General features: G+C 47.6%; 1 protein-coding gene across 2 annotated transcripts; it reads left to right on the forward strand.

Moving 5' to 3' along the window:
* Positions 1–533: 533 nt before the first annotated feature.
* PIP4K2C (phosphatidylinositol-5-phosphate 4-kinase type 2 gamma) lies at positions 534–13,613 on the forward strand. 2 transcript variants are annotated; one of them, XM_010337241.3, is made up of 11 exons: positions 534–813; positions 3,376–3,473; positions 4,784–4,880; positions 5,547–5,690; positions 9,012–9,158; positions 9,347–9,385; positions 10,225–10,338; positions 10,717–10,984; positions 11,142–11,245; positions 11,422–11,530; positions 11,810–13,613. In XM_010337241.3, the coding sequence occupies exons 1-10, from the start codon at positions 640–642 to the stop codon at positions 11,500–11,502; spliced, it is 1,266 nt and encodes a 421-aa protein (XP_010335543.2). In that variant the 5' UTR covers positions 534–639; the 3' UTR covers positions 11,503–11,530; positions 11,810–13,613. The 2 variants fall into 2 exon arrangements, with proteins under 2 accessions (XP_010335543.2, XP_003926533.2); XM_003926484.4 differs by having other exon boundaries at positions 11,422–13,613.
* The last annotated feature ends 701 nt before the right edge of the window (positions 13,614–14,314 follow it).

Raw genomic sequence — 14,314 nt, forward strand, 5'->3', positions numbered from 1 at the left:
TAAGCCTTCCCTGACAAGCTACACTTCCTTATTTTTGTATCTTTGGCACTGCTTCATACACAGCTCTAGGCCATTAGACTCCCAAAATCAGTCTCTAGAACAGGACCTGGTACAAAGTAAGTGCTCAATAAATACTTGTTAAACGAATGAATGAATTTAAAGACGCTTGAGACCACTGTTAAGAAATTCGGATTTCCAAACCCCTCCCCTTCCCAACTCCCACGCGTAAGAATGCTTTCGCATCAGCCTCAGGCCCGAGGTTACTTATTAGAAACTGGGCAAAGCCGGAAGGCGGCCACTTTGCAGCAAAGAAGCCCTAGACCTGGGAGCGAATCAGGCCACCTCAGGCCGCACTGCGGTCTCCTGGTTGACAGGTCGAGGCGCCTGGCGGGCGGCTAGCGTGGCCAGCTCACAGGGCTCCCGCGCGCCAGGTGAGCCCACTCACTGCGCGGACGTTGGGACTGGCAGGCGCGGGGGGGGGGCGGGGCCAGCGTCGCCCCGCCCCGCCCGGCCCTGCTCGCGCGTCCGTTGTCCGGCCTCCGGTCACGTGACAGCAGCGCAGGTGAGCACCGCTTCCGGGGTCGGGCTCCTTGATCGCGGCCGGCTCGGGTTTCCACTCGGTCGGTTGCGCGGGAGACTATGGCGTCCTCTTCTGTCCCACCGGCCACCGTACCGCCGGCGACAGCAGGCCCCGGCACGGGTTTCGGGTTCGCCTCCAAAACCAAGAAGAAGCATTTCGTGCAGCAGAAGGTGAAGGTGTTCCGGGCGGCAGACCCACTGGTGGGTGTGTTCCTGTGGGGCGTAGCCCACTCGGTGAGCACCGGTCCTAGACCCCCGCAGCCCTGTCCAAAGCCCTCTGCTCCGAGACGTCCCTGTTTCCAGGTTCCAGCCTCCGGAGCCCCACGCGCTGCCACTCCCCTCCCCCGGGCTGCCTTGGTCCTTGTCCAGGAACCCCCGGGTGTTCCCCCAGCAGGTTTTCTGATTGTGGACTTTTTTCTCTCCGTCAGCCCTTTACTGCTCCACTCTAGTTCCACCTTTCCCCCTGAAATCCAGCTCCCTGTGCTTTGACTCCTTCCTGCCGTGTCCAGCTTCACTCCCTGACTACGGAGACTGGCCAGGACTGGGCGCCGGCAGGGAGGACATTAGGGGGAGTGGCTTTTTCTTGGGTGGTGTTGGTGAGAGTGTAGGTGGAGGGTGGGGGGCCGAGGGGACTAGATGGATGAAGAGGTTCTTTCATTTTGTTTTCCACCTCGCTTTCCAGCCCCGGTTCTTGGCTTTTGAATCTTGACTTTGTCTAGGGGAAGCTCCAGGTTTCCTGGACTTTCTTTTATCCTGCTTCTCCGTTCCTTTCCCTTCCAGAGGTACAGCATTTCAGAGAAACTACCCCACCCTGAACTAGAAGTTGCAGCCTCTCAGGACTTATGTATATATGCCTTTGGTCTTAACTGCATCCTCACGCTGGCTGGAGCAATCGGTTTTGGTGTAGGTGGCAGCGATTTTTGACCAAAGAGAAGGCTGAGGAGCTCTGGCCTTGGGGTCACTATGGTTGTGAACTTAAGAAGCAGGAAACCGCTCTAGCGGGTAGGGCCTGGGAGTCAGGAGACAGCCAAGGAGACTTCCATCCCTTTTCCTGAGGATACCTCAGGTGAAAGAAGCACAGCCATTGCCCATCTTCCATCAGGTCTGGAGTGGGAGAAATACAGTGATCTTGAATGTGACAGGGAATATTTTCGAAATCAACGTTCTTGAATGATTATAGTCATGGCTGCGTTGTGGAGATGGAAGTTGTGAGGAAGAGTACAGGGTTTGCCACGTTTTTAATTTGCGGTAAAGAATTTCTTAACCGCAAATTAGGAATGTTGTTTGTGGCCAGTCAGATCGCTTTTGGATTTGTGACACTCTGGGTGGTAAGCTCTTAGTGAGTATTCAGTGGAAGACACTTCGCATGGGGAAGGCTGATAGAGGTAGGGCTGCCTCTCCTGTGTACCTTCCAGGTGATTAATCCATCCCTATGGGATGCTTAACAGGGAGGGTTTTCCCTTGTTAAGGATTGGGGGAGTTACATGTAAGACCTACCTCAGTTTCACTAGGTATATATACTCTAGCTCCAGCACCCCACCCTCTGCCAACACACATCTACTTCAAGTGTTTGGAATGGAGAAATTCCTTGAACATATGTCTTAGTGATGATTCAGCTTGCCTAGCAGGTGGGGAGGAGGGGGCAGGAAGAACTCTAGCTGAATTTTAGGCTGGGAATCTCAAGTGGCTTTTTTTTTTTTTTCCCCTGGAGGAATATGTTCTGTCCTCCTTTTCTACTGAGAACGGGAGGAGTTGCTTGCACAGCAGTGTGTGGGATTTAGGTTAGACTGCAGTTCATAATCTCTGTGGAATGATCTAGTAAGGATAGGCAAGGGATTCATTTATTTGATTAACAGACATGTCAGGATCACTGTGTGCCAAACACTGTGCTACTTAGACACCTGAGAGATGGAGAGGACCCGAACGAACGTGTGTTCTTTAAGAGCTCACAAGCTAGATGGGTGAACTTACATAAACTAGTGATTACAGTCATGTGGTAACAAAGGCTGGTGAAAGGTACTGTAGCAACAGCAAGGAGAAAGCACAGCTAGGGATTTCTAAGTAGCAGAGCTTCATTTCTACCCTGAATTAGCAGACTGCAGATCCTGGGGGCCGAGGAGAACATGTGATGCTTGTGTCCTCTGTGCTGTGGATTAGTTTGGCTTTAGGGAACAGATGCCTAATGAGCTCATATCCTCTGATTGCCTGCATTCCCTCTGAAATCAGCTGCTCTTCCTTTACCTTACACCTAGACAGGTGGGGGCCTACTGCAGACAACTGGGTCAGAGTGGTCTAGGAAGACTGGTCCTGTTTGCAAAGAGATGCCTTCTGCAGGATATGAACATTTATCCTTTCGGCTGTGGTTGGCCCCTCAGAATCCCAACTCTCTTGTGCATTTTAAAAATCTTTATTTTTTTCTTTTTCTAATGGAACACATAGCTGTCTTGAGTCTGCAGAGGTTTTTTTTTTTTTTTTTTTTTTTTTTTTTCTAGAATTTCTCACAGCTTTAATAATAGTTCTGAGTTGCTTACAGGGTTATCCTAATATAAAATTACTGTTGTGAGCATGAAGGGGTGGGAGTGTTGGGGGTTTTGTGTGAGGGTTGCTTACTGTAGTCCTTCTCGGGCAGCAGAAGGGTTAGACACATTCTCTCACTTCTGTCAAGCATATACATAGCCAGTGTTTTTAAAGGAATGAGATTTGAGTGGCCTTTCCATGACTGCTGCCCACATACAGTGTATGGGTAGCTCTCCACACCTTACTCATGGCTTCCCTATTCATGTTTTGGCTTATCAGATCAATGAGCTCAGCCAGGTACCTCCCCCGGTGATGCTGCTGCCAGATGACTTTAAGGCCAGCTCCAAGATCAAGGTCAACAATCACCTTTTCCACAGGTAAATGATGATCCTTGCCATTCTCATGTCAACCTTCCTAGAAAGATGTAATAAATACTTTTTTTTTTTTTTTTTGAGACGGAGTTTCGCTCTTGTTACCCAGGCTGGAGTGCAATGGTGCGATCTCGGCTCACCGCAACCTCCGCCTCCTGGGTTCAGGCAATTCTCCTGCCTCAGCCTCCCAAGTAGCTGGGATTACAGGCACGTGCCACCATGCCCAGCTAGTTTTTTGTATTTTTAGTAGAGACGGGGTTTCACCATGTTGGCCAGGATGGTCTCGATCTCTTGACCTCGTGATCCACCCGCCTCGGCCTCCCAAAGTGCCGGGATTACAGGCTTGAGCCACTGCGCCCGGCCCTAATAAATACTTTTAAAAGTTTCAGTGAACTGAAAATTTAACCTCCTTCCCAATGCAGAAATTAGTTTTGTGCAAAGAAACCATGAGAATAATTTCTGGTATTCCCTATATCCTTATCCAGTGTTATCTCTCCTCTAGCCTGGCAATTCCATAGAATAAATATGTGTAGATACCATTACCTGCTCTTTTTTCTCTTTCTTTTTCTGCTTGTGACCTTGCAGATGCCATGAGACCATTAGCTTCTGACAGGGACTCCTTGAAAGAAAAACCTGAGTTCTCTAAGCCCTCTTAGTATCAGAAGATGCCATTCAAAACAGTGGTGCCTGTTGCTCACTTTAGAATGTCTCTGACTTGCTTGAGCTTTGGGGAATGCTGCTGTTTGGATGGGTAGTAGATCCTGGCTCTACTACACCACTTACCAACCATGTTACTTAGGCAGGTCACTCAATCACCCTGAGACACAGTCTCCCCTTCTATAACATGGAAATAATGTATTTTTATAGGACTTCACAAGGGCCAGATGTGGTGACACATACCTGTAATCCCAGCACTTTGGGAGGCCAAGGCAGGTGGATCCCTTGAGGTCAGGAGTTTGAGACCAGCCCGACCAACATGGTGAAACCCCGTCTCTACTAAAAATACAAAAATTAACCAGGTGTGGTGGCACGTGCCTGTAATCCCCACTACTCAGGAGGCTGAGGCAGGAGAATTGCTTGAACCCAGGAGATGGAGGTTGCAGTGAGCCGAGATTACGCCACTACACTCCAGCGTGGGTGCCAGAGCAAGACTCTGTCTCGAAAAAATATAAATAAATAAATTAAATAAATAAAGGACCTCACAGGGTTTTATGATAATCAAATGAGGTAATATGTCTGAAGGAACTTTATAAACTACCAAATGTATGTAAATGTAATATTGTTTGTTTTCTTACTTTGAAAAACCTGAATTTCAGGGAAAATCTACCCAGTCATTTCAAGTTCAAGGAGTATTGTCCCCAGGTCTTCAGGAACCTCCGTGATCGATTTGGCATTGATGACCAAGATTACTTGGTGAGAGTCCGTTAAGGGGTGAGGGTGGCCCTTTCTCATCAGCAACTGAGGAGTCCTATTTGGGACAGCCATAGTTGGAGAAATGGGAGTCTTGGCAGATATGATTCTTTTACCTTTTTGCAGTCACAGGTATTTTCAAAATTTAATGAAAACCATAAACCATGTCCTTGGGGGAAAAGATGTAGATACATTAAGAATTTTGGCCAGGCATAATGGCTCATGCCTGTAATTCCAACACTTTGGGAGGCCGAGTTGGGCAGATTACCTGAGGTCAGGAGTTCGAGACCAGCCTGGCCAACATGCCGAAACCCTGTCTCTACTAAAGATACGAAAATCAGTTGGGCATGGTGGCGCATGTCTGTAGTCCCTGCTACTTGGGAAGCTGAGGCAGGAGAATTGCCTGAACCTGGGAGGCAGGGATTGTAGTGAGCCGAGATCGCACCACTACACTCCAACCTGGGTGAAGAGCAAGACTCCTTGTCAAAAGAAAAAAAAGAATTATGCATTCAGTTTCATTCAGTCCTGAAATACGGACACCTGATGAGGAGTCTGTGCTAAATCTACTACCCCAGGGACTCATCCACTTTCAGCTGACCATTTTCATATGACTTGTTTCTGCATATAAAGGGGGAGGAAAAGAGCCTCTGGCTTATTCTGTGTCCCCAGGTGTCCCTTACCCGAAACCCCCCCAGCAAAAGTGAAGGCAGTGATGGTCGCTTCCTTATCTCCTATGATCGGACTCTGGTCATCAAAGAAGTATCCAGTGAAGACATTGCCGACATGCATAGCAATCTCTCCAACTATCATCAGGTCAGGCCTCCCTAGCCCCATTCTTTCCCTCTCCTCCCTACCTACATATAGCTCAGCTGCTCTCAGTAATAGATGCTGACTGGGGAGAAAACTCAGATCAGTACACAACTGGAATACATTGGAAGACAGAATCCATAATCACCAGCCCTAAATGGGATGAGGGAAGCTATTCTGTCTGATAAGATTTACTTGGAGTGTGGAGTTTCTGGAATGTTTTGGCAGTAAAAACACTCTTCTTGAATGTCTCTCTACTAAAGAAAAATTTCACCAAAATCAGTGAGGAAGGAATACGTGAAGGGTCTAAAAGGAGTTTGGTTTATGCAACAAATATTGAATATCTCTTATTATTAGGTCCTATGTTAGTCAGTAGACAAGGAGGCAAATGAAACAGTCATGGCCCTTACAGATCTCTCAGTCTAATGGCAGTGACCAGTGACCCAGTATTAGCATACAGCAAGATGTGTACGATAGAAGAAGTCTGTACAGAATGCCCTGAAGCTGCAGAGAAGAGCATCCTAACTCACCTGGGGAAAGGAGTGTACTTGGGAGGCTAAAGACAGTTTTTTAGAGGAGATACTGTGAGAGTTGATCCTTGAAGGACTAGTAGGGGTTAACCATTGGACAGGGTAGAAGAGCATTCTAGGCAAAGGAAAACAGCACTGGCAAAGGCACAGAGCCATGAGAGAACTCTGTGTTAGGAAACTGCAAGCAATTCCATTTGGATGGGATATAGTATTATGGAGATAGGCAGGAGCCAGATTGTGAAGAGGCTTATAAGCCCCACAAAGAAGTCTGGGCTTTATCCTGAAGGTGGTTTTGCAAGGGGAGTGATATATTGGTTATTTAGAAATATTTAGAAAATGTGACAGCACTTTAGAGAATGGATTGGTGAGAGGGAACACTCAGAGTGTGGATACCAGTTAGGAGGTAATTTTAACAGTCCATGGTAGAACTGATGAAGGCCTGGGAGAGCGATGGTGATGGGGATAGAAAAGAAGACCTGTGAGGGAATTGTGAGAGTTAGGACAAGGAGTTGGGCGCAGTGGCTCACGCCTGTTATCCTAACACTTTGGGAGGCCGAGGCAGGTGGATTGCCTGAGCTCAGGAGTTCAAGACCAGCCTGGGCAACACGGTGAAACGCTTTCTCTACTAAAATACAAAGAATTAGCCAGATGTGGCGGCATGTGCCTATAGTCCTAGCTACTCAGGAGGCTGAGGCAGGAGAATTTCTTGAACCCAGGAGGCGGTGAGTCGAGATTGTGCCACTGCATTCCAGCCTGGTGACAGAGTGAGAGTCCATCTTAAAAAAACAAACAAAAAAGGCACATATGGTCCAAGTTCCTGGTTAGGGATAACTGGTGCCCATTCACCAGAAATTAGAAGTGAGGAACAGGCTTTCAAAGGAAGAAAGTTCTGATTTGGACATATTGAATTTGACATTTGTGCAATTCATCCAGATAAGGATGTCCAGTAAGTGGTTGGGGTATGGATGTGGAATTCAGGAAAGAGGATTAGACTGGGAATATAGGTTTGAAAATTATACGTGAATAAATGATCATTAAAACCATGACTATAGATGCAATTATTTTAGGGAGGTGTGTGGAGTGAAATAAGAAAGTTGAGGACAGAACCTGAAGGAGCAAGTGAAGAAACGAGCCCATAAAAGAGTAGATGGACACTTAATTATTTATGCAATACTACATTCCATACAGGATTTGAGGACAAAGAAGGGGAATCAGGAGGGTGGTATAAGAAGAGCTGAGGATCGCGGCCGGGGGCGGTGGCTCAAGCCTGTAATCCCAGCACTTTGGGAGGCCGAGGCGGGTGGATCACGAGGTCAAGAGATTGAGACCATCCTGGTCAACATGGTGAAACCCCGTCTCTACTAAAAATACAAAAAATTACCTGGGCATGGTGGTGCGTGCCTGTAATCCCAGCTACTCAGGAGGCTGAGGCAGGAGAATTGCCTGAACCCAGGAGGCGGAGGTTGCGGTGAGCCGAGATCGCGCCATTGCACTCCAGCCTGGGTAACAAGAGTGAAACTCCGTCTCAAAAAAAAAGAAGAGCTGAGGATCAAGAGAGTTTTAAGGGGAGACTGGTCAATAGGATCAGGTACCACAAAGCTGAAATATGACAATGACTAGACTATTTATTAGATTTGACAACTGAGGGATTTGGGGGAGATTTCAGAGGAGAAATGAGTTATAAACCTGATTTCAGTGATTCAAGGTATGAATGAGAGACAGGAAATGGATTGATTGCTGATTGCTTTTCTATTGGCTATGAAGAGAAAGGCAGCAACACAGAGAAAGAGAGATGGTAAACAGCGAAGGGATTATTATTTTTTTAAGAGACAGGATCTCACTGTGTTGCCCAGGCTGGTCTCAAACTCCCGGGCTTAAGCGATCCTCCTGCCTGAGCTCCCCAACTAGCTAGGATTACAGGTGTAAGCCTGGCTTAATAGAATATTTTTTTAAGAATCCAAATTGTGGGCTGGGTGTGGTGGCTCATGCCTGCAATCCCAGCACTTTGGGAGGCCGAGGCAGTTGGATCACAAGGTCAGGAGATCGTGACCATCCTGGCTAACAAGGTGAAACCCCATCTCTACTAAAAATACAAAAAATTAGCTGGGCGTGGCGGCGTGCACCTGTAGTCTCAGCTACTCAGGAGGCTGAGGCAGGAGAATTGCTTGAACCTGGGAGGCAGAGGTTGCAGTGAGCTGAGATTGCACCACTGCACTCCAGCCTGGGCAACAAAGTGAGACTCCGTTTCCAAAAAAAAAAAAAAGAATCCAAATTGTAGGCAGTCATGCAGACTTTTTTTTTTTTTGGAGGTATAAAAATCTGTTATTTATATTGCAATGACAGAATGACACAGCACAGCCCAACTCAATGCAGACATTTTAAACTATGGGAATCTAGCCTAGGAAGAAACACTGCTCTAGATAAAATGATTTAATTGATAAGAAGGTGTAAGTTCTAATCCTGGTTCTGTGACCACTTTCATATAGAGAGGGTCTAAATAAGGATAATAACACTTAACTTTCCTCATCTCAAAGAATGAGAAAGGTGAATCGAGAGATGACACTTTAAAATTAAGAGACATACAAATAGAAGAAATCAGAGGAACAGGGGATTCAGAAATGGAATGGATTACCTGGAGTGTTTTGGGGAAGGAACTTCCATCACTTTTGAGTTTGTAACCTCTCTACTTGAAGTCTTCTGCTCCACCCTGGAATGGCAGTGTTTGAATTCCCACCCCTGTGCTGCTTGTGTATCTGCTACTCAGCCTCTCCCCATTCCTTACCCCTCTTTCACCTAGTACATTGTGAAGTGCCATGGCAACACACTTCTGCCCCAGTTCCTGGGTATGTACCGAGTCAGTGTGGACAATGAAGACAGCTACATGCTTGTGATGCGCAATATGTTTAGCCACCGTCTTCCTGTGCACAGGAAGTATGACCTCAAGGTAAGAAGCGGATAGCTCAGGCTTAGAGGGAGGCTCCTGATAGCCTGAGAATGGGGAAGACCCCGGGAGGTCTTTGGATGATTCTTTTTAAAGGAAAGAAGGCTGGATTTCAGTACTCGTCTTAGGAGCTAGGTTCTGACTCTTCTTTTAGCCACTTCTACCAACTTAGTCTTTGGGTCTTTCTGCAGGGATCCCTAGTGTCCCGGGAAGCCAGTGACAAGGAAAAGGTAATACTAATTTTATGTGCTAGGGTAAGGGGTGAGGGATGAAGGAGGGCAGATGAGGGGAACTTCTTAGGATGGAGAGGCCACTCTATATAGGAATAGGGATTACTAGCTATTTATTATCTTAAACCACTTAAAAGAAGAGGGGGTAAACTTCTGTTGAGCTGGAGATTGTTTGCAGGGGCAGTGGGAGCAGCTGCTTTAACATTGGCCTGGATTATTCCATATGGAGGGCTTGGGGATGGGTGAGGATGCCAGACTTTAAGAGCAAAGTGTTTAACTTCCACTTCCCATTCTGGGTTATTTTATTCAAGCAGCTACTTTTGCTTAAGAAGAAACAGGCCGGGCATGGTGGCTCATACATATAATCCCAGGACTTTAGAAGGACAAGGCAGGAGGACCCTTGAGCCCAGGAGTTCCAGACCAGCCTGGGCGACATAATCTCTACAAAAATAAAAAAAAAATTGGCCAGGCCTGGTGGCCAATTCTTCCTCAAGTGGAAGAATCACCTGAGCCCAGGAGGTCGAGTCTACAGTGAGCTGAGATCGCACCACTTACATTCCAGCCTAGGCAACAGAGCGAGATTCTGTCTCAAAAAAAAAAAAAAGGAGGGTCTTGGCTGAAAATCATAAGCAGAGAGTAGTGGGATGGGATGGGATTTGGGATACAGCTGTAGTGACTGAGTCTGGGGAAGTCACTGGAGTTGAGAACAGATCAGGGAAGCATCCCAGTGTGGAGTTAGATGAGCTCTCTGCTAGAGGATACTGAGCTAGACAGAAGGTGAAGTTCTGAGACCTTAGGCAAGGGATGTGTTCCCAAGATGTCCCTTTACCTATTCTTAGGTTAAAGAATTGCCCACGCTTAAGGATATGGACTTTCTCAGCAAGAACCAGAAAGTGTATATTGGTGAAGAAGAGAAGAAAATATTTCTGGAGAAGCTAAAGAGAGATGTGGAGGTGATGATTGGGTGCTCTGGGAAATGGCTTTGTTTCCTTTTTTTTGCTTCCTCTAGGATACTTGACTCCTTAGTTCACAGTATGAGGGAGCTCTCCTCTTCCCTTTATTATTCAGGTCCTCTGCTGCATGTATGAGGATTGGGTATGAGACATGCAAAACCCCTAGAGCTGACCCATGGAAGGGGTGACTGGAATAAGCTAAAAGGATGATCTTAGATACCAGGACATATAGGCACTGAAGGGCAGTGGTATGCCCTGCAACCTCCATTCTTAGACTTCATTTCCCCAGGAGGGCCCCAGCAGTTCAAAGGTAGAGGTACAGGGGTGGTACCTCGTGAAGAGGGAGAGAGAGGTGTCTGATTTGTCAGTGGGTCTCAGTTTCTAGTGCAGTTGAAGATCATGGACTACAGCCTTCTGCTGGGCATCCACGACATCATTCGGGGCTCTGAACCAGAGGAGGAGGGGCCTGCGCGGGAGGATGAGTCAGAGGTGGATGGGGACTGCAGTCTCACTGGACCTCCTGCTCTGGTGGGCTCCTACGGCACCTCCCCAGAGGGTATCGGAGGCTACATCCATTCCCATCGGCCCCTGGGCCCAGGAGAGTTTGAGTCTTTCATTGATGTCTACGCCATCCGGAGTGCAGAAGGTGGGAACTGGGACAATTTAAGGGTGGAGAGGGGATTGTTTTTGGGGGACAGAGACCCAGGGGAGAGCCTGGTTAGCTTTTCAGAACAAAACTGGCTGGTTCCTGGAGAAAGGGAATTGGAACTAAACCTGCTCTGAATTGTTGGTCTCTCTCCCAGGAGCCCCCCAGAAGGAGGTCTATTTCATGGGCCTCATTGACATCCTTACACAGTATGATGCCAAGAAGAAAGCAGCTCATGCAGCTAAAACTGTCAAGCATGGGGTGAGGGTTCCTGAAAGCCTTTCCTTTCATGTCTTGATATTCTTTGGGAAGAGAGAGCCTCTTGTGCTAGAGCAATCGGGTGGCAAAAGGATGGAAGTGGTCTGGGGTAGACTGGGTGGGTGACGGGGATGGGTACTGCGGTGGCCTGACACATTGTTCCATATCTCCTCTCACAGGCTGGGGCAGAGATCTCTACTGTCCATCCGGAGCAGTATGCTAAGCGATTTCTGGATTTCATTACCAACATCTTTGCCTAAGAGACTTCACGACTCCCTGATGTTCAAGGTGGTAGGGTTCTGAGAGGTTGGGGGGAATTGTGGGTATTCTAGCCACCACATCTTCTTTTGCTAAATTCAGGCTGCAGGCTCCTTCCATCCAGATAACTCCATCCTGTTTAGTAGGCTTCTGACCCTCAGAAATACATTGTCCTTTCTCCCCTTTGCCCATTTTTCTCCCCTCTCTCCCTCCCCCCAAGAAGTCTGCTTGTATTATTAGAATGTTATTGTTGATTCTCTCCCAAGTGCCTTGATCTTTGTAAAATCTCCTGTTGTTTCTATGATATAGGAGCTGGGGTAAGGGGGTTGTTTGCCATCTTCAGGACCTGACTGGACAGATGGACCTGGCTCAAGCAACTACTCTGGATGCACTTTGCTGTGTGGGATGCACTAAAAGTGTCTGAATTTTGCTGATAACTTTATAGAACTCACTATGGCATGCTTCTCTCCTGGTGGGCCCTAGGATGGAGGACAGTCAAGATACTACAGATGTGGGTACAGGCATGCACACACATGATGGAATATGGCCAGCCCTACACAGGCGGGGTAGAGAGTGGGTCAGCAGCCTGGCACCTCACAGAGGTGGGGCCTACGAGGATTCTTGTGATTATGCAGAGAATTGGATTGGGTCTCTGTCAGAGATGGAGTAATCTCTTCCCTCACCTTAGTTCCATCCCCACCCATCTCTACTTCTGGACACAGGAGCCCAGAGATGGCCAAAAGCATTCAAGCCTGGAGGAAGGTGTTTGACTATTGCTGCTCTTCGCCAGAACCTCGCACCTCTCCTGGGACTGGAACCCTTCAGTGGGTGTGTGGCCAGTTCTGGAGGCTAGGATTCTGGGCCATGGTGTAAGGTTCATTCTCCACGTTAAGTTTCCTTTCAGCCAGGTGCAGTGGCTCACGCCTGTAATCCCAGCACTTTGGGAGGCCGAGGCAGGCAGATCTCCTGGGGTCAGGAGTTCGAGACCAGCCTGATCAACATGGAGAAACCCCATCTCTACTAAAAATACAAAATTAGCCAGGTGTGGTGGCACATGCCTGTAGTCCCAGCTACTTGGGAGGCTGAGGCAGAAGAATCGCTTGAACCCAGGAGGCGGAGGTTGCGGTGAGCCAAGATGGTGCCATTGCACTCCAGTCTGGGTAACAAGAGCGAAGTTTCCTTTCGTCCTGCCTAGCCATCCCCAAGTATATTTTCAGAAGAAGGGAATATCTCTACTTGGATCAATTCTGGTCATTGCAAGAGGATGGAGGCCTCAGTGTGGGAACCTCCCCTACTCCCTGGATGTGTGTGCCTAGCACACTTCCTTCTCTCGCCCCTTCTCAAACCCTTTTTCCACTTGGATTTGTTGTTCTGTTCTCTTCTTGTCCTGTCTTATACTGCTACTGTGTCTCTTAGGGGACAGATGGCCTTCTTTGTCATCTTCACTCTCCACCCCCAGAGAGGAGTCAGAGCCATAACTCAATCACTCAGCCCCTCCAAAGATAGTTGAGTGGATGATGTGTGATATTCTCATAATGTTAAGAACCCTGATGAGATGACATACATTGTCTTCCCCCCCCCCCACAATGCCTCTGGAGCCAAGGCACCCACCCATTCATCTTGTTATCCTCCATCCCCCTGAGGCTTCCACTTTTTTTTTTTTTTTTAACCTTAAGATGGGCACCAGCAACTGGCCTGTGGTGATGCAAAGCTGTTTTGCTCTGTATCTGGCTGGACTGATCTGTCTCCCAAGAAGCCATGAGGCAATAGGGAGACGCTCTCTCTCCTCTTCATCTTCTGCTCCAAAGGAGGTAGCAAGAGGAGCACCCCTTTAGGGGTTGGAGCCCCTGTAACATCTTCCTGTCAGGAGACTGATGGATCTTCTTCATTCCAACCATCTCCCTTCCCCAAGTGAATGCAATAAAACTTTGTGACACCAGCAACTGTTGTTCTTTAGAAATGGGTTTTCTGATCACATGGCTGATGTATTATGGGCAGTATGAATGTCTTCATTTGTTGCTTCTGTTTCTCATCTTTTTTGTTTTATTAATAAAAATTTGTGTATTTGCTCCCATTGCTATCATAATACAGGGAATAAATTATTCAATCCAAATTCCTGTACAGAATTTTTTTTTTTTTTTTTTTTAAACATTTCACTTCTCTGAGGAAGCCTGTGCTTAAGGGTGCAGAGACCAGCTGAAGAATTCTGGTGTTCAAGGTGTTGGGCCCCTAACTAAGGATGTGGGTTTCTAGATAGATGGCTGTGAACTTTATTGAAAAGGCTGTGAAGGGTGTGCACGGGAATGGAAAGCTTAGTCTTTAACCTTGTGGCAGGTCAGCGGTCGTGAGGGCCAGGGAAGAGTAGGGTGATGGGACCCTTCCTCTTCCCAGAGTTCTGGACTTGGCTAACACTCCATTTGGCAAAGGTGAGTAGGCCTCTCAGCCCACCTGCTAAAAGAAAAGGAATTCAGTATTCCCCCCGGCTTCCTGGGAAAGCTGTCCTCTTCCTGGAGGGAAGGAAGAGTACAGCTGCAGCAGGGTCCTGGGAAAGTGAAGAAAGTGACCAGCCCTCCAGTCTAGAGGGGGAGTGAAAAAGGGGTGGACGAATTGAGGTTGTTGCCAGTTTGGGAGATTCCTGTCTTAGCTGAGAAAGTCTTTTGGCTGGTGGAAAAACCTGGCTTGATGTGGCCTCAGGGAAGTGAGTTGGATTGGGGGCGGAGACTGCTTGAAGTGGGAAGCCGAGCAGAGCTTTTTTTCTTTGAGAGTTTTTAACTCTATTTGAACCATACACTTGACACAACCACCACCCCAAGC

Source organism: Saimiri boliviensis, chromosome 7 (genome assembly GCF_048565385.1).
Source record: "Saimiri boliviensis isolate mSaiBol1 chromosome 7, mSaiBol1.pri, whole genome shotgun sequence".
Taxonomy (NCBI): domain Eukaryota; kingdom Metazoa; phylum Chordata; class Mammalia; order Primates; family Cebidae; genus Saimiri; species Saimiri boliviensis.